The sequence below is a fragment of the Gossypium hirsutum genome, chromosome D05 (assembly GCF_007990345.1).
Source record: "Gossypium hirsutum isolate 1008001.06 chromosome D05, Gossypium_hirsutum_v2.1, whole genome shotgun sequence".
Classification (NCBI taxonomy): Eukaryota; Viridiplantae; Streptophyta; class Magnoliopsida; order Malvales; family Malvaceae; genus Gossypium; species Gossypium hirsutum.
In genome coordinates, this window is record NC_053441.1 from 37,552,931 (window position 1) to 37,577,969 (window position 25,039).

At 29.8% G+C, this 25,039-nt stretch overlaps 2 protein-coding genes and 1 long non-coding RNA gene across 5 annotated transcripts; all 3 read right to left on the minus strand.

Moving 5' to 3' along the window:
* Window positions 1-831: 831 nt before the first annotated feature.
* Window positions 832-7,240, minus strand: LOC107903952 (putative clathrin assembly protein At2g01600). Of its 2 annotated transcripts, XM_016830182.2 has the most exons (15): window positions 6,875-7,240; window positions 6,708-6,777; window positions 6,496-6,593; window positions 5,804-5,942; window positions 5,533-5,660; window positions 5,346-5,438; window positions 5,181-5,231; window positions 3,700-3,765; window positions 3,521-3,586; window positions 3,261-3,341; window positions 3,082-3,162; window positions 2,232-2,399; window positions 2,071-2,152; window positions 1,835-1,956; window positions 832-1,376 (listed from the first exon to the last, which is right to left on the minus strand). In XM_016830182.2, exons 1-15 carry the CDS (start codon window positions 6,962-6,964, stop codon window positions 1,023-1,025), a joined length of 1,689 nt encoding a protein of 562 aa, XP_016685671.1. In that variant the 5' UTR covers window positions 6,965-7,240; the 3' UTR covers window positions 832-1,022. The 2 variants fall into 2 exon arrangements, with proteins under 2 accessions (XP_016685671.1, XP_016685672.1); XM_016830183.2 differs by lacking the exon at window positions 5,346-5,438 and having other exon boundaries at window positions 6,875-7,234.
* Window positions 7,241-9,968: 2,728 nt separating this feature from the next.
* Window positions 9,969-10,492, minus strand: LOC121217974 (uncharacterized). The gene is made up of 2 exons (XM_041094773.1): window positions 10,248-10,492; window positions 9,969-10,169 (listed from the first exon to the last, which is right to left on the minus strand). The coding sequence occupies exons 1-2, from the start codon at window positions 10,455-10,457 to the stop codon at window positions 10,041-10,043; spliced, it is 339 nt and encodes a 112-aa protein (XP_040950707.1). The 5' UTR covers window positions 10,458-10,492; the 3' UTR covers window positions 9,969-10,040.
* Window positions 10,493-14,901: 4,409 nt separating this feature from the next.
* On the minus strand, window positions 14,902-16,350 carry LOC107902970 (uncharacterized). Of its 2 annotated transcripts, none has more exons than XR_001685655.2 (3): window positions 16,213-16,350; window positions 15,849-15,943; window positions 14,902-15,474 (listed from the first exon to the last, which is right to left on the minus strand). It is a non-coding gene; the product is annotated as an uncharacterized lncRNA (long non-coding RNA). The 2 variants fall into 2 exon arrangements; XR_001685654.2 differs by having other exon boundaries at window positions 16,131-16,237.
* Window positions 16,351-25,039: the final 8,689 nt, after the last annotated feature.

Consider the following 25,039-nt stretch of genomic DNA (forward strand, 5'->3'; position numbering starts at 1 on the left):
ATATGTGGTAATATATTTACGCATAAGATTTTGAAAATAATAAACTTAATGAATTTTAAAATTATCGTTTGATGAAGTCTGAAATGTTAAAAATTCAAAAAAAGGAAACAAACTAAAATGGCCAAATTAAAATCTGTAACTTATGCATAATACAAAAACTAAAACCAAAAGTTCAACCTGTCATGAAACATATTTTTAAGAAGCATAAAGATACTTCTCCCCATCTCATTTTGAAGGGTTATTATCTAGTTTATCCCTTGAACTTATTCAAAAGTACCTAGTCGGTACCTAAATTTATATCTAGTTGATATCTGAACTTGTATTTCGTTACACACATTATCTCAATTTGTTAACAACATTAGTTTTGTAAGAGTTAACATGTTGTTTGCCCATTGACTTGTCCAAAAAATTAGTAGATTTTAAAATTTTAAAATTTATGTTCACCATATATCATAATGAGACACTACATGTTATTATAGGATTGGTCATTAATACTACGTCAATGCAAACTAATGGTGTTAGGCACAAACCTAAATAACGGAATACAAATTCAAATACCAAGTACAAAAAAGTTCAAATACTAAATAGATACTTTTGGATAAGTTTGGAGACAAACTACATATTAACCTTATTTTATTTTAAAAAGAAAAAGACACTTAAAGAGGGTGTCCTTTCAAAAATAAAAAAGAGGGTATTTAGGCGTAAATTAATGATAAAAAAATAGAAGTCGAAAATTGACGAAAAATAGTACTTAGGAGTTAATCAATTAAGTCCGTTGGTTTGGCAGCCAAGTCATGATGTACTCAAGATTGAATGCAAGTGGCAGAAAGCTGGGGAAATTTTCAACATAATATTTATGAATTGGTAGCAACAAATTATTATTACATCTTTAAATATCCACAGGCTGGCTTTTACAGCCCATACAAGTGCAAAACACAGGTGCTAAAAGCCATTCATCCTTTCCACACACTCTTCTCATCTCCCAACCAAAATACACACCCATCAACTCCTCGTATTTAACACTACAATAGGCCTGTGCTTCCACCAAATGGATTATTCGCATGTGGTTGAGCAAATGGGACCATTTGGTTACCTGGAAATGCCCCCAACCCTTCATCACCAAAAGGATTTGATGGGCTCATCACCAAATGCTGCTGCGGATAGGTGGGTTGGTAGGAACCAAAAGGATTGTTCTGCTGCTGACCCATTGCTGCCATTTGAACTACTGTAGGGGTTGCAATGTTATTTGATACAGCAAATGGATCTTGTACCTCAAACGGGTTTGGTGCTGCAGTCCCGTATACAGGCTGCTGAGAAGCTCTATACGCTGCTTCATCGTATAAACTGTTGAGGGTGAGTGAGTCCAATCCACCAGCCTGACAATTATTGATAACAATATCGCTTAGATAATTTAGATTGTTTGCAACGGCTCAGAAGGAAGATCGTCAATGTATCCTCACTCAGGTACTTAAGTTATCTTTCAGTTGCATGTCTATCTTTAAAACGGGGCAAGCAATGAAAATCTAAACTGAAAATGCTGGAAGAAAGATACTTGATAAACTACCCAGAAATTTAAACCAGAAGTAAGAAGCCCTAGTTCCCCAAAAAAAAAAAGTCCAGAATTAGCAGATCTCTCTTTCCTAAAGGTACACATTTATATTTGGTAAGATTTCGTCCATATCCCCACCTTCAATCATCCAAGTCCAATGTACAGACCTTTGAAGGTCATATCCTTAGAGTCATGTATGAATATGCATCAGACTCGGATACTTTAGTTGAAACAACATAGTCTCAGGCAAAAGAAATACATGAGAAATGATCAGAAAGAGCATACCAATTGTCTTTCAGTTGGTGCAGAAATATCAGTGCTTGGTGTAGTGACAAGGGCAAGTTCCCATCCAGTAGGATCAAAATCTTTTGGTTGGCCGGCACTAGAATTAAATGCTGAGGCAGTACCTGCAAAATAATGAAAAAAGTGTAACTTCTTAGCCTCACACTGCCAAATATCAGAATAGTATCCATCAATAATGGAGGGGAAGGGGGGGGGGCAAAATAAGAAATATAGTTTACCAGATTCAGTTGGAACAATGGCTAGTGCTAAAGCGTTACTTTCCTCAATTGCCGAGGCATTAGGAGCAGCATCATTCAATCCCTGAACCCAACAAAATGCAATCACTGAAAGAACGAAATAGAAAAATAGGATACATTATCAAGCTAAAAAAGAAACATACCAGTAAGTCGTCAGTGTCCAACTTGGTCTGAGGCACAAGAGGGGGAGGAGGAGCAGTCTCGACACTGGAAACTGCAACATCATCAGCAGGAGCAGATGGTTCAGGTTCATCATTGAATGATTTAGTATCTTCAGAAGGACCTTCCTCAGGTCTGTATGTTAATTGAAGCTGTAATAAAATGACACCATTAGTTTTATAGCATTTATTTATTCAAAATAATGCTAAATTCCAATGCAAATTGAGAATTATTAATTAAATACAAGCAAATGAAGAGGGGAAAAAGTTTACAAGGTCCTCCATTTTAAGATCTAAAATCCCGAGCCAAGTTATATGAATCAACTTTTGCCATTACATTAGCAATTGCAACTAATCATGTTTGCTCACCATCTCAGCTTAGTTTCTCAAGGCTTGATACCACTTCTTACAGCATTATTCTCCTCATTTGTTTCATATTTGGAAACCATCTCTACAAACTTTACTCATATTTCCCAGACTTCATTTTTCTTCATGCACAGTTAATTGTTAGAATTAACAGTTTACCCATACACATCATGCAAATAAAGTTTCAAATCAACCCACTATCCCTATCATATTTATAGAGTAATACAATCTTTATCATATATATTTAATGGTTGAATAAATACCATTCATAATCTGCATGAATAAAACATTAAATACTGCCATTGGATTAAACAATATATACATAAATCATATAAAATTTATGAAAGAGTATAAAAGCAAATTAGTTTTACATTAATGTTAATGAATTCCTTATCTTTGTAGCATGTATGTATGTATGCGTGCATGTATATTTGCGCTTTATCTGGAATAGAGTCGAAAGACTACTAACCACAGGTTCTGTTGGAACAGAAACCACACGTGGCGCTTCTCTAATGTACTCTTCCATGGTAGCAAGAAAAGATTGCGGTGGCTGAAACAATAATAGTGTTTAATTAACATCAAAGGATTGAACACAAAAGTCACAGAAGAGAAAACACGAACAACAAATCATCTCAATAGAACCCATACCTCCCGAAGAACAGGAAACTGGAAGTTCCTAGCAAGTTCCAATCCTTTGCAAACTTCATAGAAATCAGAAAGGCTATTAGCCTGCATCATAGACATTAAATATATTTTTACTAAGCAAACATTATATTTAACTGTTGACACCAAGACATCAAACCAGCCACAATTACTAACCAAATGAGAATGTAATCCAATAATCAGAGAAGTAACTAAATAGCAAAAAAATTGACACAAATGTAAATTTTAAGAGATTATATCTTCACCTGCTGACCAGCTCGCTTGTATACATCAAGTGCTTTGACAGCTTCATGTCTTGGCATCTCAAAAAACTGCAATAAAATAAAAAACCACAACTTGAGCAAATGTGAAAAAAGAGGGGAAAACAGAAAAGCATCAGCATGAAACTAGGAAACTCTTTCTAAACAATGAAAAACCATGTCACCTTGTCAACAAGATTGATAATTCCATCATTAATAGCACAATATATTTTGAAGCTCTCCTTTAATACCTGAAATTTGCAATATTGCGAGGTTAACATAGTTTCACAAGTAAAATATTTCCATTGTCAGATACTCATCATTTTACTTATTCCTAAGAGGGTAAAGAGGTTCTTAGGAAGATGTACAAGAATAGGTTTCTGACAATCTTTCTAACAAACACAGAAAACTGTCATGCAATCTTTAAAAGTAAAAAGGAGGTACACATACAAAATGGGGTTTTAAAATCTTATTCTTAAATCTGAAATTCCGAACATACATATATGTCACATAATCAATCAAATAGTTTTTTATATTATACCATCCTGCAATCACATCTTTTATTAACATCAGTGCTCGGTTTGCATTTCATACGCAGGAAGCATAACTTCTAAACTTTAACAGCAATCCAGCTTCTGTAAATCAAACATCTCCAGCCCCCCCCCCCAAATCCTTTCTTTGGAGTAGGTAGGTTAACATGATTCTATAGGTAGCAAAATTAGCAATCATGTTCCAGCTCAATGTCATTTTTAAGGACTCAATGTGATTTATTTGTCCACTAATTAAATTATAAAGATTTCATTGATTTTCGCTATGATTTTTTCATGAATTCAGCCAAATTAAACAGTGGAATTTTAAAGAGGTTCAGTTAGACTTGAAACAAAAGGAAGCCAGTGTTCTCAAAATCAAGGGAGTCAAAGTTATAAGAGGAAATTTATGAAATTGTGCTGTTTATCTCTAAAATAGTTTGAGACACTAGGTTGAAATGTGAGAAGATGCTTGTTCAGTGGATTCTTCTCCCTTTTGGTTAGTAGTTATTTATAAGCGAAATAATTCCATGAGCTTTGTACACCTTCCATATGGAAAATGAGAAACTCTTTAATGAGATGTTTAACCATTGGATTTAGCAACTCCAGATTCCACTAGTAGAAAACTCAAAACAAGAACTGGGGACTACATAAGAATCATACATATGGTGCTCTTTAATAACAAAATCACTACACCAGTTCGATAACTGTGTAAAGAACTGCTTGACAATTAAGTTTCAACTCCTCAAACAAAGACTTTTTAAGTAGATTAGTTGAGTGACCAGAGACCAGTAATAAGATAGAAGACAGATAGTGAATTACAAGTGCGCTGGGCCATACCAACTAGTATTCCTTTTCTTGTGTCTGACCAGAAGAGAATTCTTTTGAGACCACTCATTACAAGACATGAGATAGAAAAAATGAATAGATCAAGTAGAATGAAAATCATACTCTAAACTAGATGGGATCTGAAAGCAAAACTAAGCATCTAAGAAGACAAAGAAGACAAAGAATACTGCATGAAAGCCAGGTCCAGACACCACTAGTGATGATTTAAAATAAGATTGGCTAAATAAAATGACACACACATAATGAGGGAGGGAGAGGGGGAGGGGGGGGGGGAGAGATATTGAACATACCAGAGCCAAAGCATACTGTATAACGTAGTTTCCTATAGCAGCACCTTCTGGCTGCAAAGAAAGCAGAGAAGCCTATTAACTTCCCAGATATAAGAACAAATAACAGAATCTAAACACATTGAGGAAATAGAACTAAAATTCTACAAGCTTAAAAAGTATTAATACCCGGCAGCCAATGAGACGATGAAGCAATTGCTGCAGAGCAGGCAACTGCTCCAACAATTCTTCGCTGCCCAAATCCCTCGTTCTGCTGTAACCCTGCCCATTTAAGAGAACAAAATTTGCAGCAGACCACGAACCCACAACGGTAAAATCAAACACCAGTGTAATTCTACAGAACAAATATTCCAACCTTATCCTGCCCCTGGGAAGGTCTTGGGAGGCGCTCAGCTTCAATGTCATACTTCAGAATCCTAAAGCATTCAAGTCTCTCTTCCAAAAACAAAGCATATGTACGTACCCAGGCAGAGCAATCCCATGCTGAAGAGCATATACAAAAAGGGGTAGGAGTGAATAAGCAAATCAATAGGAAGTTATTACTGATGAAGAGGAGACAAATAGAGAAGCACATGCAAACATATGCATAACCAATAGGCATAAAAGTAGAGAGATTTAAAGCTCACCGATAGGGCTAGAATCATCCTTGAAATTAGAAAGTTGGAGTATACGTGCTCGTTGCGAAAAGTTCAAAATTTCTTCCCTGAAAGTCGGGTCACCCTCTCTCAGCGCCCTATGGATAACTATGAGTGTTTTCAATGCAACCTATTAAATAAAGGAAAAAGAAAAATTACAATATAAGTTTGTCTATCTATATTAAAACAAGAGCTAGATGCTGATATATTGTAAAAAATCAATACAACTTACTTTATCAAATCATAAATGATAACTATGATGCACACAATGACTTGAGCAACTAAAGAACCATAAAAAAAAATCCAAACAACCATCCAACAATGCATGCAGAACTAGAATAATGAAGCTCAACTGCAAGAAACAGATTTGAGTGGAAAGATGTTGCAATGAACTCTTCCATAAATATTACGGGAAAACATACTACATGATGCACAGCAATACCTCGGATAATTGCATATTCACGTTAATAATCTCAACAGTCAAAAGTCAAATACATAAGCAAGCCGGTAAACAAATCAATAAGAAACAATTAACTTAAACTCCAGAAACAATTAATCGTAGCAATTGTAAACCCCAACTCATTCTAAAGCAAAAGCATCATCGTCCAATTGAACATTGATCCGATATCAAATTAAAAGACCAGAAGTCCTAAGATTTCATAGTCATGATAAGGAAATAATACCATCCAATTATGAGTCTTGGCCAAACGGCGGGAAAGCGCATGAATGCAATAAGCAACATCTGCTCGAGGCCGAATCGCTGATGTGGCTAACAAGATTTCTGCAACAAAAACCAAATCCCAAAAAAATCAACCCAAATCCCAGAAATTGAAAACCGCGGAAAATCAAATTGGATCTGTAAATTTACACATCCAAAAACCCAAAAAGAACTCACTTCTAAGATGCCTTTCTTTCGGAGGACACTCGACATGGTTGGTAGCTTTAACTATAGCGACATCCAAATCCTAATTAGAAACATTTCACAAAAATAGCAAATCAAAATCCAATAAAATTTCGAATACTAAATATAGAAAAGAAAAAGGAGATCTCCCAAAGAATTACCGCGTAATCGCTATTGACATGAGCGAGACCGACTTTGGTGGAATCTTTAAGGGCGCCATACGCTTTTCTCCAAGTTTGAAGAGTCCCCATTTGTAGCGTCTAACCGCTTAAAAGAAAAATAATCCTCCGCACTTGGATTTTCACTTTCCTTTCTCAGTTTGATTACTAATAATTAAGCGTTGCTTGGGATTTTCTTTTCCTTTCTTTTCTTTTCTTTATCGCAGAGGAAATAGAATGAAAGAAGAGGGAAAGAAAGAGAGAGAATCCAAAGATGGGCTGTCAGTTGCTGTACTGATGGACGCTTCCATCTAAACTCTAGTTTATAAATATAACTTTCTATTCATAATTTCTCCTCTTTTCTAACTATTTTCTAGAGTATTCATTAATCCCATTAATTTTATTTCACTCTGCTTGTTGTTTAAATATTACATTTTAATTATTTATATTATTGTATTATAATATTTTAGTTACTAAATTGTTAATTATTATTAACTGTGTAACGGTAAGCTCTAATATAAGACCTGATCTCAGAAAAACTAAAAGAAAATCGTCTATTGGTCTAGGTAAATTTATTCTGTATAAAATAAGAGATAAATAAATCGAAATGCTTCTCATGATTTTATTGACCCGACCAGGAATTTTTTTTTTTATGATACAGGCGTGAATTGCTCTAAGCACAATTGTTGCACAGTTTTGTTTTTGATTCTTTTTTGTTTGTTCAAAAGGTTATTTTGTTTTTTTGATGATGTGGCACGTTAAATTATTACTTCAAATAAAAATTTTAGATTAATTTATATATTTGATCTTCATATTTTTTTTGTTTTAAGCAATTTAATTTTTTTTCTTTTATATTCTTTTAATTTTCCTTTTTTTTTCTATTCTTTTAAGCTTCTCCCCATGTTTCACTCCATTCTTCATTTCTTTTAATATAGTTTTTCTATATTTTCCATTTGTTACAGCTAGTCCTATACTTTTATTTTTTTGAATAATTTAAATTTTTCGAGTGAGACGAGCTTGTGGATTAGTTTTAACAAATAAAAAACATAGAAAAACTATGTTAAAAGAAATAAAGAAGGAAAGAAAACAAAGGGAGAAGCATAAAAGAATAGGAAAAAAAAAAGAAAAGTTAAAAGAATATAAAAGAAAAAAAATTAAATTTCTCACAATGAAAAAAATATAGGGACCAATTGTAGAATTTAACCTAAAATTTTAGTTTGAGATGATGATTTAATGTGCCACGTCAGCTTATCGTTACACCATTGACTGCAATTAACGGCTCAATGACTAAAATGTTACAACGCAATAACGTAAGTAACTAAAATGTAACATTTCAAACATAAGTGACTAAAACGTAACCTTAAGTAAATAAAAGTGACTATTTTGGTAGTTTACCCTTTTTGATTTTGATATAACATAGAAGTATTCTTTATTAAAATTAATTTTCTATATCATGCTATGTAAATAAATATAATTTATGCTTTAATTGAAACATAAAATTGTTATAACATGCTTAATGATTCAATTTTTTTTAAATTGCACCAAAAAATTTAAAATAATTAGAAATAAATTTAAATAATATTAAATTTTATGATAATTAAATCATATATATTTTATAATAATACTATTTATCTTTACAATAAATATTAAGATAATATTATTTAACTTTATTTTAATTAAATATTATTTATCTTCCTGATAAATATTAAATTACGTTTTACTTTTAAAATTTGAACTGTAAACTATTTTTTTAAAGATAAATAAAAAATATATTATTTAAATTAAATTTTTAATATTTATAATAAATTAATTCTAATTCTAATTTAAATATTTTTTATTTATCTTTAAAAAATATATTATTACGTTTTACTTTTAAAATTTGAACTGTAAACTTTGTTTTTTAAAGATAAATAAAAAAATATTATTTAAATTAAATTTTCTATGAAAGTTTTAAATTTAAACTAAATATTAAAATTAATAAATTGGTTAATGAAAAAGTAGAATATTTAAAATTAATATTTAAATTAGAGTTAGAATTAATTTATTACAAATATGATATTTTTAATAATATTTAGAATTTAAATTTTAACTATTATATCTTGAATAGTTAAATTACATTGATATTTTTTTAAAAATCTAATTATAAGAAATTTAAATATATAAAAAATTTTAAAAGATAGTCATTTGTGAAGTTTATAAGTATTTTTTTAAAATATTGACTTCAAATTGTGTTTATGTAACCAAAAACTATGATCAGAATAAAATATTATTTTACTAATTTATATTTTAAAACACTGTAAAGATAATTTAGATATACAGTTACATAAGTAAATAAAACTAAATATATCACCACAGTATATTTAGGTACCTATATATATTTCCATTTTCTTTTCATTTTTATCAGGAAAAAATAACAATAATAATACAACATGAGAATAAACAATATAATATAATAACAAAAGATCCTTGAAATCGAACCCAACCATACCTTTCAAGACCCAAAACTTTAGTAATAATTTGGTTATCAAAGTCGTCTAGACAGAACTATCGCTTGAAGCCATCGCTTCATACTCCGCCCTTTTATCCTTTAGTTTATCCTAATAAATCAATCAAGGAGTTAGAAATGAAATATATAACCAAACAAATGCAACATAATTTGGCATTATTTGCATTACAAACGACGAACTAAACTATTATAATTAAACATGATAAATATTTAAAATAATTCAAATTTTATTAAGTAAATATATCATAATTTCTGCAGCTTCAGTAGTCATAGAGATCCATCTTTCTTTCTATGTGTAATGTCAAAAAGTTGAAGTCGTCCAACTTCTTGACTAGACGACAATTCTTACAATATAGTAGGAAAATATTATTTAGTAGAAAGTAATTAATATTTTACACAATTAATAAATTCAAAATACCTCTTCATCAGCTACACAAGCAAAACTTTTCGACCTAACTGTGTGCGTGAATTTTTGTTTTTGCCTACTTGTAGTTCCAACTCGCTCACGATCTTACATTATGAAATTATTATTACATATATAGTAAATACTATAAACAAAAATAATTATAAGACTTTGGAAGTACATAATACCTCTTATTTCTTTGAATTCCAAAATCTAATTGTATCTTCCCATTGGTACCTTAGCATTCTTGGTGGGACAATTCACAATTTCTCTTCGAGGCTTATATTTTTCTCAAAATATTCCTTCTTTAAAGTACTTTTATGGTCTCTCCATTTCTTTGCTAATACTTTCTTCACATAATTATCCGAGACCACTAAAGCAAATCTCTCCTACAAATAACACAAGTTAGAAAGTAAATATAAATGAAAATTAAGCCAAAGTATTATAAATTACATTCACGTTATTACCTTAATATTATCGAGAGCTTGATTTTTGTTACTATCAGACATATGATGCCATGACTCATAGTTGATTGACAACAGATTGACATTTCGTGCTATAATGCCCAAGTATCCTGCTAAAAGCCGAGCTTCTAATCCAATAGGCTGACCATGACTGTTTCTAGATACTTTGACAAGCTCCACAGAATTTAGATCGTATAAATCCTTTAATAGCATACGTCATCGAGTTTTGTGTCGCCCACCATTTTCAGCTAAAAAATGGTATATGATAATATAAGAATTTGAAACAAAAATCAATAATAAAAGTCAACATGCATATAAATTAAAGTTAACATTACTTTGAATTTCTACAGGTTCGTCAACTGTACTCGGAACATTCGAAGATCCAATAGCAGTCTGTTGATCACTATTTGTTTCTTCCGAATTTGGAGAATTTTGAATAATACTTAGATCTCGCAATCTTCTTCTAGGTATATTATCTGCAATACAAATAAAATAGTTGAAATATTAGTAACTAATTACAACAATAATAGTACATATAAAATAGTTGAAATATTTAACAAGATCAAGATTTAAATAATAATATTACATATAATTAAAAAAATGTAAAATCTTACTACATCATGATTCGTAAATATCTTTATCCACATACTGGGGAACCCATTGAAATTGTATACTAGTACTAGGGATAGTTTCATTTAAGTTTTGTTCTGGAAAAGGCAAAGTTTCTGATCTTTCGTCGATGTCATCTCTACTTCCATTGCCCATGTCAAACAAGTCTCTAGGGGTGTTACAGAGTACAACGTACAAACCCTCATCAGTTGGATCTTTCGAGTAAAAAACTTGTTTGACTTGAGAAGAAAATACATACGGCTCGTCTATCAATTGTTGTCTAGTGTGAATTAATCGAGAGAAGTTCAACATTGTAAAACCAAATTGATCTTTTTTTAATTCCGCGAGCAGTATTAACATCAGCCTAATCACATCGAAATAAGACAACCTTCCATTTGCCATAGTAATCCAACTCAATAATGCCCATAAGAAGTTCGTAATACTCCACATTTCCCTCAACAGGATTACTGTCCCTAGCACTAGCATAACTTGTAATTGAAGAATTAACAACTATTCCACAATTTTGAGTCCTCCTCAATCTTTAGCAAGATTTTGTATGAAGCTTGAATCCATTAATAAGGAAGACATTATATCTTTTTTCTACTCTATTCGGACCATGGGAAAGCCATTTAACTTATTCATTGACGCCCTTTCCACTCCAAACCTATTGAATTGAAAGTAAATTAATTAATTATAATGTTATACGAAAACATTATTATTTTTCATTGAAAGCTTCAGTTGCATACCGTCTACCTTAACCATTCATGAAAAGATTCTGTGAATAACTTATGAATCTCTCGATATTGTAATCTTCAGGAGCGTGAATGAGATCTCAAGACTTGTTTAAACTCACTATGTTAAAAAGTGGATTACTTGGTTAGAAAATAAACAAATGAAAAAGATGAATATTTATCAAATTCTAAAACTTACTTGCGTAATGGTTCAATTGAATCGTGGTGAAAAAGAATATATTGATGTGCTTGTACCCAAGATCTATCATCTAAGTGTGCAATTTCAACTTTACCGATTGGTTGTCCATAACTTCGAAATAGATAAGTTTCAGCTAAGTTATGATTAGTGGGCCCAACATTTCTTCTTGGTCTATTCAGTTTTGTTTCAACACCTTCTAAATATCTAGAGCAGAAAGTCATACACTCCTCTACTAAGTAACCTTCAGCAATTGATCCTTTGGATAACACTTATTACGATAATAAGACTTCAATTTGCATAGGAACCTAAACACGATATACAACATTATCAAAAGTTGTAATTAAAGATACATTCATGAATGAATGAAAAATTTTCAAATAAATTAGCACCTCTCTATAGGATACACCCACCGATAGAAAACCGGTCCACCAAGTTTTGCTTCATGAGGGAGATGGATTAGCAAGTGCACCATAATAGTGAAGAACGAAGGTGGAAAGATTTTCTCCAAGTTGCATAAAGTCAATGCGGCTCGATCTTGTACTTTCTCAAGTTCTTCAACAATCAGAACTTTGCCACATTAAACTTTCATTATATTGGATAGTTCAATTATACAATATATCACCTTTTTTGACATACAACAGCGTAAAGCAACTGGCAGTAAATATTGCATCAAGATGTGATAATCATGTGATTTTAGGGAATATAGTCTTCGATCTTTAAGACTCACACATTAAGATATATTTGATGCATACGCATCTAGGACCTTTATATCCTTCAACACTGTGTAGAACACTTCTTTTTCTTTCTTCGACATTGCAAAAATTTCGATCCCTCATAAAGTTATCCATTCATTTCATTAAGTAACTTGGAGAACTTTGTCGCTTCTCCATTTGGCTCTTCATCAGGTGCACTTCTTCCCGTTTCGGTAAAAGTATTTCCACCAATATCACAATCATTGGATGTAATAATTTCAGGTGGAAATGATTGCAAACCATGACTGTGCATATTAAAATGCATCCCTCAACACGCCTTCCATGTCATCTTCTCTACGATGACAAGCTGGATTAATCGTTGAAGAGGTTCTACGAAGTGTACACTCTCCATGGAAAATCTATTTTTTATACCCCAGAATAAAGCCATCAACAATTAGATGTTCGTAGACAACTTCACGAATATGCCAATTGATGTTGCCTCACTTCTTACATCGACAAAGAATTATATTCTCTTGGCTTGTATTTTGAAATGCAAAATTTAGAAAAAATTTTACTCCATTTCGATAATCGTTGCTTACCCTTGACAAATCCATCCAACTCTTATCCATTTCGTAGTTCTTGATGTCTAAAGTTGACAATAAATTACAGTTACTTAAGTGTTCTAAATAGATTTAATTCATGTTTATAATATGATTACTTAAGTGTTCTAGATTTAAGTCAAATTTCAATTCTAATTTGTATATTATGTTCAAATTTATATCTCAATGTTTATAATATGATTAATTAATCTAAATTTTTTATTTCGTAAATTTAAGGCTATAAATAAATAGTTTATAAGTTGGATCTTTGTTTATTTATATTCGTTTGTTAAGTTGAATAAATCAACATTAATAAAAATTTAAAATTTGTTTATTAAATTAACATAATATAAATGAAACATATCCAAACTAATTATCTTCCTGCTAGTTTAAAACTAGTTTAGTAAATCATTTAAAAATCAACTATTGTTAGTTATATAATTAATACTATTATTGTTATGTGTTTCTTTTATTTATTTATAATTTGTTTATTACTATTTATGTTTGTTTATTTATTTCTTAAAAAAAATAAGAAACGTGTTACTTATATAACTAAATGAACACATTTAACCTAAATTAGTAATATGGCAAGGAGATATGTAAGATATCACACCTTAATTCAAATCACTAACATGAATTTATCTAAAAAAAATGTTGTATTAAATTAAAACATGTAAGTAATACGAGGTACTTACAAATGCAATTAAAGAGAGCTTAAAATGGAGTTGTTTGATTAGGCAATTCAAATGAGTTTATCGAATACTTCTTTTGTAAGGACTCAATTCACTGTTTCAATAAAAAACATAATAAATAAATGATAAGATAAATTGACATTAATATATATTAATTCATGTTATTTAAATTTATTGAATCCCAAGCAGTTAGATGCATATGTAAAATTGTAAATTAGTGAATGCATAGTGGAATTAAGTCTTTTATTTTACACCTACAATTTAGATTAAATTATATTTTTTTTAAAATTAATAAAATCAGTAATTGATCTAACACATTTTTATATATAACTAAAAGATTATTTTGATTTTCAACTAATTAATTTAATGAGTCTGATTATCAAAATTTTAAAATAAGACTCAAATTATAAAGATTTAATTTAATTTAAAAATAAAATAAAAAATTGCTCTCTTTTAAAGAAAAGGTCCCACCAATATAATCAAAATTAATTAACACAATTATTTAATTTTGTACTATTTTATCAATAAAAGTTATTTTAGTATAGGTCAGTTAATTCATCTCACAATTTTATTTTATTTTTTAAATTTGAGTAGTCATTTTTCAAATATTTGGACAAACATGTTTTTATCATAAATCTATAATTTACTTGCATTTTTGTTATAAAATTTAATATATGTTAAAAATTTCTCAATTATTGTGCTAACTTAAATATGGGCATCTAAAATAGATTCAAGAGATAGTAAAAATTTAAAAATAGGTAAAAATGTGTAAGAGAAATTCACCATTTAAAATGCATTGGAAATATCCAATATTCAGTAAATAAGTTTTTTTTTATTTTAATTTTATAACTATGATATAAAGTTAGATGCTATATTTGAAGAGAAACACCTAACAATCTACTCAATATTGTTTTAATTGTTGACAAATGTGAAATTAAACCATAGCTAATTGAAACTTGCATATCTATGAATCTCATTAAATAGATTCACATAATATGGGAAAGCAACGATTAATTATATATAATTTAAAAACATATATTGTTAAAACTTGTCATTTATTTCAGTCAAAAATCTAATTAAAAATGTATTACTTGCATTTTCTATTCCTATTTCATTATTTGATGCATTCTCAATAAATAAAATATATAATTTGTATTATTTTTCAGAACATACTTAAAAAAAAATAAAATGGAAAATATGGATGAAGGCAGATTTTGCTGTCTGGCTGTCCATGAGTTGGGCCTTCTTAAATTTCTTACCCAATTTGTTTTCTTTTTCTTTTTTCCAAAAAAAAAAACTGTGTAAAAAAGAGAGCAAGCAGGAAAGCAAGAGGAAGATGGTAGCTAGGATAAAAGGATAGTAGGTAAATTACATGTCAAATCCAGGAAACTTTTACCCAAATATTTTGAACAAAAAGAAATAGTGTAGAAGAAGAAATTACCTATCTCTATGTACCGAGCAGACAATTGATATTTTCCTACAAGCATTAGGAAGAAAAAAAAAATCAAAATTCAATGGAAATAGTTACAACATTAGAAGTAAGCAATGAAGATTGGGCAACATTCAAATAGCTCCAGCAACAATCAGTCAGCACTTGTGCCAACTTTACGAAGCTCCAAACGTATAAAAAAAACTGAACAAAGAAACATGGAAAGAAAAAGCTTCAATTTTCATTCTTCGAAAGGAACTGAGGTGCATGGAACACCAGCTGAAAAACAGAAGGGCACCAAAGAGTAAGAAAGAGAGATGTATAAAGAATGAAATATTGTCTACACCTGCTCAACTTCAACCATTTTTTTTCTTTTCACACTAATTCATGCTATATATGTAATTTTACAGTAACAAGAACACAAAGAAATCAAGAAAAAAAATTATGTATAGGAAATTTGTTTGTTATCGTGTCATGACATGCTTCTATTGAACTTCAGATTTCAGTAAGTTAGATTACCCCAAGGTGATTTCTATTACTGGTTTATACTTCGACAGACACTCTACTTACCATTGCATGCTGTAGCAATGCAGATTACTTTTTTTTTTCCAAATATTATGAATACAATTAATCAGTAGAGTTTATTTCCTCACCTTAATGTCTGACAATCTTAATGGTCCATCTACTCCAACTTTATTTCTTTGGTCCATTGATCAACTATTTGTAGCCTTATTTTGCTGATCTTTAGCTGTAAATAGAAAGCATGGCCAATCATATATTGTGTTCTTCTAAAAAAAGAAAAATAGAAACCATGCATAAATAGGCATAGCAAGAAAGCAAATAAGGACATTGCAACCAAATTCGAAGAAACCATGAATAAATAGGCATAGCAAGAAAGTAAATAACAAAAACCATGCATAAATATGCATCAATACCATTAAACATAGCAAGTTGAAACTTGTTACAATATGGGAAATGCGGAAAAGTTGGGTCGAGAAATTAAAAAGGATAGCGCACCTTGGCAAAGAAGATTATGTTTGGTGGGTGGAGAGGGGAACACCTGTGACTTGCTTTGGGACAATGTTATCTGCCAACTAATGCTAATAACAACGTATCTCTAAACCCAAACTTTAATGTTTCCCCAAACCAAAACCCTGCAAGAAAACAAATTAACATTCATAAACCTAGTACAATAGAAACACACACCAAGTGCTAGCAAATATTTACCTAAACCAGCTTGTAAATAGAAAAAAAAATCGTGAAGCTTCCTCAAATGCTAAAAAAATTCCTAAACATCGAAATTACTAAAGCTCCATTAGTACCACATCTTAAAAATGGTGTGATAAAAACTCAAATTATAAGATAAATTTTATATTTGGAAACAATATTGAGTAGAAGATATCAGCAACAACAACACACATCGCTAGATTGGGCTATTATGTGTTATATCATATAATTAGAAGATTATTACTTACACATATCTATATCGAAACTCTCATGTTTAAATAAAAGTTTCTTATTTTGTTTCCAAAAAAACGAATTTTTATAAGTGAATATCTCATTAACTAGTATATCAATCACAAAAATTGGAATGGTTATATGTTAGAATAATTTTGGTCCGTCCCTCACCAAAATTCAAGTTGCAGGGCATGCCAATTAGTCTTTAGACTTCAACTCATATAGAAAATCGTTTACCTTTCACATAAATTCTTCCAAAACAAAATATATATATTTAAGGTAGATTAATATTTTCTATATTCGTATTTTTTTAATATTATATATAGGAAATCGTTTACCTTTCACACAAATTCTTCCAAAAAAAATGCTTATGTTCTTAAAAAGAAACAGTGCTACTAAATAATTTAGTTAATCAAGCACTTATGTTCCTATTACCCCAATTTTCTAAGCACCCAACTAGCATAATAACACAATGTACTTAACTGAACCATCAATGAAAACCCAGAATTCAGAAGAAAAGAGAAAATAAATTACAATAGATCTAGAGATTAAAGGAAAACACAAAAATAAAAAGCTAATAAGAAAATTAAAAATTTTCTAAAATTTTAACACGATTGAAAATTAAAGGAAGCAGAACCAACCAAAGACAATGTGGATTGAAACTAAAAAAATTTCTAAAATTTAACACGAAATACATGATAAAAGTAAAATTTAAGAAACCCAAACCAAAATGTAACAGTCCGATTTTCAGTGATGTCGGAAAAAATGGTTCGAGGCCACCAAATCCGATGAGTAAGCTCGTAAATTTTATTATTTAATATTTATGAGTCAAATATGGTTTAAAAAAATTTTGAATTAGTAATTTATGTATTATAATGAATTATTAGATTCAAGTGATAAAACCCTAGTTCAAGTGGTTTTAGAAAATAAGGTATCGGGACTTCGTTTCTATAAACTGAGCTGTTAATATTTTTATAAATATTTAAGAAGTGTCATTAAGGTAGTATTAAATTTTCGTTGAAAACTTCTAACGTTTCGATAGTTAATTAATTAGAAAGGACTAAACTAAAAAAGGTGTAAAACTTACTAATTATAATAATAAAGTGATTAAATGGCTTGATTAATAAATAAAGAAGGACCTAAATAGAAATTATGCCTAAATGAAAAGATGAGGTGGCATAACATGGAAAAAAATAATAAAATAAAGCCATTAATGGCAAAATTGTAATTAAATTGAAATTAAAAAAATAAAAGTGAAATTAGAAAGTTTCTAGGCAATTCTTTATTCTTCTCCCAATTTTCGGTTCAAAAACAGACATGGGAGAGATCCTTGAGCTGGTTATTCAATTTTTCTTCATGTGAGTTCAATTCTTACTCGTTTCTTATAATTTTTATGTTTTTGATATTGTTACAATTAGGTCCAACTAAATCTTACTCTAGTTTTTTATTTTGTTAAAGATTTTGAATGTTTCCATTGATGAATATATATGATTTTAGTTATTAAATGATGAATTTGAGATGTTGATTGATATTTAAAAGTATTTTATTAAGTAATTTTGATAAATTTTTTGATTAAGGACTAATTTGTTAAAATAGTGAAAATACAAGGGTTTTTTGTGAATTTATTTCAAAATTGGGCTGTATTGAATACCATGAATATTCTTATAGCATGTGCTTTCTTTAAAAATGGTTAATTTGCATGATTTGGGCTCAGGGACTAAATTGAATAAAAGCAAAATTTTAGGGGAAATTTTGTAAAAAATTCAAAAATGACCAAATTGCATGAAATGGATTTTTTTTATTATTTAAATTAATAAATTGAATGAAATATGAATTTAGATCAAGATCGGGTGGAAAATTGAAGGAAATAAAAATTACCAAAATGCCCCTATATCTTGGTATTTCTGCAATTTAGCCTAGTAAGTTCGTATGAACTATATTATGTATAATTTTGATTAAAGTGAATGTTATTTGGTGATGGATATTATATATATGTGTTCTATTGTTGGAATTGAATTATTATTGGAAATAAATTATCGAATTTAATACTCAGTTTGCATTGAATGCGAGATTGAGTACAATCGTTCTATGGCAAAGGATGAATTGATGGATAAGACCATAACTGGGTTATGGCAATATGAACGTAAGACCATGGTTGGACCATGGCAGTGTTTATATATAAGACCATGGCTGGGCTATGAAATTCTAATGATAAGACCATAACTAGGTTATGGCACTATAGACGTAAGACCATGTTTGGACCATGGCAGTGTTTATATGTAAGACCATAGCTGGGCTATGGCATTCTGATAATAAGACCATAACTGAGTTATGGCACTACGAATGTAAAGGATGAATTAACGGTAAATTACCCAAGTAAACTGAGGTTCAGCATTTATTGTGAACTTTCGTGTTTACTTTCTATTTAGCTCTCATGAGCTTCTGTTAAGCCTTTGGGCTTCTTAAAATGATGTACTCATATCCGTAAGTCATTCTTCGAATGGTAAAATAACATGAGTTGTTTTTGGATGATATATGTATATGAAGAAACAATAAGAGAATGATATGTGTCATGATATGTATATATATCAATATCTTGATATGTTGATACATGGAAATCATGTAAGTTGTGATGAGTAATAAACTCAAGTGTGATATGTTGATAAAATAAGTTGTTTTTGGATGATATATGTATAAGAAGAAACAATAAGAGAATGATATGTGTCATGATATGCATATATATCAATATCTTGATATGTTGATACATGGAAATTATGTAAGTTGTGATGAGTAATAAACTCAAGTGTGATATGTTGATAAAATAAATTGTTTTTGGATGATATATGTATATGAAGAAACAGTAAGAGAATGATATGTGTCATGATATGTATGTATATCAATATCTTGATATGTTGATACATGGAAATTATGTAAGTTGTGATGAGTAATAAACTCAAGTGTGATATGTTAATAAAATAAGTTTATCAATGTTGAATTTATATGAAATATGTTCAAGTATGCTAACAAGTGTTGTTGTTGACGCTTAGACAAGTGCCAAGTTACTGGTTAAATAGTAATATGTTTATTATATGATGCGTTGAAAGGGTAAGTGCTCAAATGAAAATATACTTGTGCTCATGAAAGAGTGGTAAGTTTTTAGTTATGCAATTTCTTATAAAATGAGTTATCGTGTGATTATTTCGAAAAAGGTCTATGTTTAAATGCACTAGCTTGTATCTATGGTTGAATGATATGCTTATGACTAGTGTGTTATGCATATGGAATGAGTATGGAAAGTAAAGAAACGCAAATGAAAATAAAGAAATTTGGAAGAGTTAAAGTTGTTTAAAATCCTACTATGCTAGAAATATTATGTATAAGTGATACTATAGATTTATTCACTTAGTGAATTGTTAAATATAACTTCATGAGTATTGTGGTAGCAACATTAGATTATTCTTGATAAGTATAAATTTCATATTTGAAAAGGAAGTATTATGATTAAATTTTATATGAGCTTACTAAGCATTCATTGCTTATGTATTTGTTTTCTTCTACTTTTTAGATTATCGGAAGCTCGATTGGGTTGGAAGCTTGTCGGAGATATATCACACTATCCATTGGTTCTATCGGTATTTTCGAATGTTTTGATTTTGGTTATAATGACATGTATAGGGATTTTGTTTACTGATGGCTTATATGTAGTGTGTTGAGTTTAGCCACTTATTTTAGCTTGTTTTGAATGTCTAATTATGGCTTGTTATATGTAATGTTGATTGTAGATAAACACAAAATTGGGTGAGAAATATAGCTTGTAAAATGGCCTATTTTCGTTCATACGGGTAGAGACACAGGCATGTGTCCCCTACTTCTAAGAAAATTTTTGAAATTTTGGGAAAAATTCCGTGAGTACTCGTTTTAGTCCCGATTCACTTCTAAGGTGAAAATTAGGCCTCGAAGGTCCATCTAAGGGGCAATATGAGTGTTATATAATTGATTCTTAATATGTGTAATAAAAGTTAGGAAATGTTCGTATTTAATTCGTAAAGTTCAGTAATGCTCCGTAACCCTATTTCGATAACAAATGAGGGTTAGGGGTGTTACACAAAAAACATGAAAAACCTCACATGCCTGCTAAGACTCAAGGAGGCTGGCGAGTAAGTTGGCTTTTGGGTAAAGTGGCTAGGTGTTAGTTTGCTCGGTTATAGCCTCTGAGGAAAGGGGGCACAGTGGGTGTTTAGGATTTTGGGAAATCAAATAATGTGGATGGGGAAGGTAATATATCTGTAGAGCAGGACTGAGAGGATTTTAGGGTATAAAATAGAAGAACAAGTTTGTATATTTTAGTCAAGCAAAGAATAGATGTAGAAAGAAAAGGGAATCGGGGGAGATGATATTGGCCATTGTTGGGAAAAACGTCGCCGTTTGAGAAAGAAAAAGGTTTGTATCGAATAATAAAAACGGTGCCGTTTCAATAAAAATTAAAATAATTCGCGGCGTTTTGTTTATGGGAAAAACACCACTATTGCTTTACTTTTTGCAACGTTTATAAGAAAAACGCCACTAATAGTATATATTTGCGGTGTTTTCGGTTCAAACGCTACTAAAAACGCCCCTAAAAGCTTAAGTTGTTGTAGTATTTGATTAATGATCAAACAATAGTAAATATACATGTAATAACTCAATAATATCCACATTTGATTAGCAAAATCGCAAATTTTTAACTGTCAAAATTAGATAATTATAGAAACATAAATTAAGTAGAAAAATATAATTTAAGTAGAATTTAAATTGGAGAATACCAATATTTATTTGGGTGGGTAAGAATTTTAACTCGGAAAACTTGGTGCAAGGCTTTGATTTGCTTCCTACACCCTGTTGATAAAGATTCAATTCTGTTGCACAACATTAATTATTTACTTTTCCTCAATTTCAATTTTTTAATGTTGTTGATGTTAATTAATCAGTTCTATATTAACACTTAAACAAACTTGTAAATATTATTAGGAGCAAATACCATCATATTTCAAATTTAGAAAAAATAATAATTTTTTTTATTTTTTGCACATTTAAAATTGGTTATATATTTTTAGAATTTTTAAAATAATTTTGAAGATTTTTTAATTTTCCACTCATTCAAAATGAATCTTGACAACTATTTATCAAGATTCATTTTTATTTATTCGGATTCATTTTGTATGCAAATTTTAATTATTTAAAAAAAGATTTTATTTTTGAAAAATATTTTTTTTTAAAAATCTTTTGAATCTTTTAAATAACAAATTAACCCACAAATATATGCATATTAAATCAACTTATTAAATTTTATGTTGTACAATTAGGCAAAAAATGTCAGAGACATTCACTAAATTAGGCCATGATTGCATACAAATATATATGAAGAAAGACGCATTCTCTGTCTAACTTTTATCACCTGAAACCTCTAATTTTTACCTGCCATTTTATTTTCAATTACAACTTTAATACATACCTTAGGCGTAAAAATCATATTAAAAAAAGTTTACATGATGAAGGTAAAATCGCAAAAATAAGATAACAAAATAATTTTGCAGTTTTTTCGAACAAAATGAAATTATGAGGAGTAGTTTTTTCTACATTTTACAACTTCCTAATATGATAGGAATATCTGTTCTTTTTTATATAATGTTTAGAATTATTTATAATTCTATCTCAATCTTTAAACAGGAGTATAATACGTTTCAACACACTCAAACCTACTTGCACTGGCAATAGTACTATCAATAGAAATCGAGTTAAGACTCAATTCATTTTAAAATAACAACGCACTTGTATTTGAATGAACAAGGTAGTGGCTGCATGTGGGTTTTGAGGTAAGTAAAGCACAAGAATCTCAAGACGCAGCATATCTTTACAATTTATCACAAATAAATAATTTCCAGCACCCTACGATTCCAGCAAAATTTTAAAAAAGATTTAAATTATCTTTTTCCAACACACCCATATGATATACCATAACCCTAACTTGTTTTGCAAGATAAATACCTAAAAGGCGTTTCATATAAAGAATCGCCCCATAATAGGTTTGTAGTTTGCCTCCTCTCCTGATTACTAAATAATATATATAATCGCCCCATAATAGGTTTGCTTTGCACCAATGGCTTCTTGCGTTGATCAATGGAGAAACTTCTCTCAGCATCCACAATCCCCGTCTCTTCCGCCTCCACCACCATCATCAACACCGACAAGGCAAAGTCTTGAAATCCCGGTCGACGTGTTGTTTAACATTCTGTCAATTTTATCAGCAGTCGACGCTGCTCGTTTCGGCAAAACCTGTTCTTCATGGCACCCAATATCCCACGACTGCCATTGCCAACCATCCTCGAAGCGCGCTCTCTCCCTCACTCGCCGCCATGACTCGCATCATACCAACGCCGGAACGATGATTAAGACTTGCACTATCAACAAAGGAAGATGAACACTAATGTTTTTTTGATGGCTTCTTGAGCTTTGAGTCTCTTGGGGTCTAATATTTTCTTAAATTTCTTCAGTTTTGAGTTTTAAATTTCAGGGTTTACGATTTCTTGCGGTTTCTTTGAAATATTTGAGTTGTTAGAAAATGATTTTAGATTGTAAATGTCATATTTTACGCAAAGGAGATGCTAAATAAGATTTGATTTAGTATGATTGTTATATTTAAAATTCTAATTTTTATTTTATTATAAATAACGAAAGTTATTTTTAAATTAATTTTTAATAAATAATTATTTAATTAATTTTTGAAGTTCTAAAAATATTACACAAATACATGTATGAACATTATGCGAATACATTAACCTAAAAGATCTATATAAAAATTATTAATGTGTAAGAGTTTGCATTGAAAACAGACTTCTGAGTATGCAAATATAATTTAAATATAAAATAAAACTAACGTCTTAGTTTATAGTAAATATGTGATACTTCAAAAATAATATATATATATGATTTTTATGTTTAATCTTTATTTATTTCTCTTTTCTTTCTTGTTCAAATTATAGTGTTGGTCCCTATGTTATGCTAAAATTTAAGATTAAATCCCTATACTTTAATTTTGACACAATTCAATCCTTCGACTTTTATAATGTTATTAGTTATTCCAAATAGCTAACACTTTTAACTATTCCGGTTAGTGTATCTTTTATTGGAAACACCCCTTCTAATCACATCAAACCCTAATCACCTTCTAACTAATCATACTAACATGAAAGAAATTGTTGGAGTCGGTATTTTTAAGGAAAAGTCCACTTAAGCATTTTCATTGAAATTGTAAATCATGTTAATTATTTACACTAACTAGTTGTATTAGAAGAGTAAATAAATAAATTATGTCAAATTAAAATATAAAGACCAAACCTCAAATCTCACTACAATAAATGGACCAAAACTGAAATTTAACATTATTGCTTTGGCCTTATTAGACCTGATCATGGGCCAGGTCATTCGCCCGGGCCTGAAGGTTCTCCCGAAAAGTGAAAGTGTTTGAGTAAAAATATAGACCCGAAAAATGGGCTTAGACAAAAAATAAAGCCTGTTTTCCTGGATAAGTTTTTTTTGGCTCAGGTCCGACCCAAATTTGCTTAATTTTTTTCATTGTTGCTTTCTTGTTGTTTGCTACCATTTTGATGTTGTTTTGCTATTATATTGCTACTGTTTTGTTGTTAAATTTTGAATATTGTATAACTGTTGTTTTATTATTAATTTTGTTATTATTTTAGAGGAATTGGCTTGCTAAATTGCAACTATCATAGTGTTATTTAAATATAAAGATTTTTTAATATATTTTCAATTTATTGGGAAACATTTATTTTAATATTTTTAGTGTATTTGATGTATTATACTTTTTAAATTTGTTTTTATATATAAAAAATTTAACAGGGACTGGTAGGACTTGATCGTTTAACATTTTTATCTAGGTCGGGTTTGAACAAAACTTAAACTCATTTTTTAGGTCGACCTCGGGCCTAGAAAGCGGGCTTAAAATTTTGCATTGGTCCAATCTATCCCATAATAAAATCTAGGCCCCACTAATTAAATAATAATAATAAAAGCTAGGTGTCAAATGTTGGGCATCACAGCCTAGCTAGAGTAAAGCATGTATTTAATTTTGATATATGTTATAGATTTAGATATATAGTATTGTATTCAAATTATATAGAAAAACATTGATTTAAAAGTGTTTTTAGACCCAAATCAAGAAGGTGGTGTAATCCAACTTTTGGCTTTTGATTTAAAAAGCAATTTATATTAATTATTTAAAAAGTTTTTAATTTTTTTAAATATCATTTAAATTAACCAACACATTAGCAAAATATGATTTTTATATTTATTTAGAGTTTTAAAAATAATTTATATTAATTATTTAAAA

Excerpts from the sequence above, each read along its gene's own strand:
- LOC107903952 (XM_016830182.2), bottom strand. The coding sequence starts at position 6,964 with ATGGGGACTCTTCAAACTTGGAGAAAAGCGTATGGCGCCCTTAAAGAT. Across the intron at positions 6,778-6,874 it reads ATGTCAATAGCGATTACGCG|GATTTGGATGTCGCTATAGT; the intron begins GTAATTCTTTGG and ends GTTTCTAATTAG. Across the intron at positions 3,766-5,180 it reads TACAGTATGCTTTGGCTCTG|GTATTAAAGGAGAGCTTCAA; the intron begins GTATGTTCAATA and ends TGCAAATTTCAG.
- LOC121217974 (XM_041094773.1), bottom strand. The coding sequence starts at position 10,457 with ATGCTATTAAAGGATTTATACGATCTAAATTCTGTGGAGCTTGTCAAA. Across the intron at positions 10,170-10,247 it reads AAGCTCTCGATAATATTAAG|GAGAGATTTGCTTTAGTGGT; the intron begins GTAATAACGTGA and ends TGTTATTTGTAG.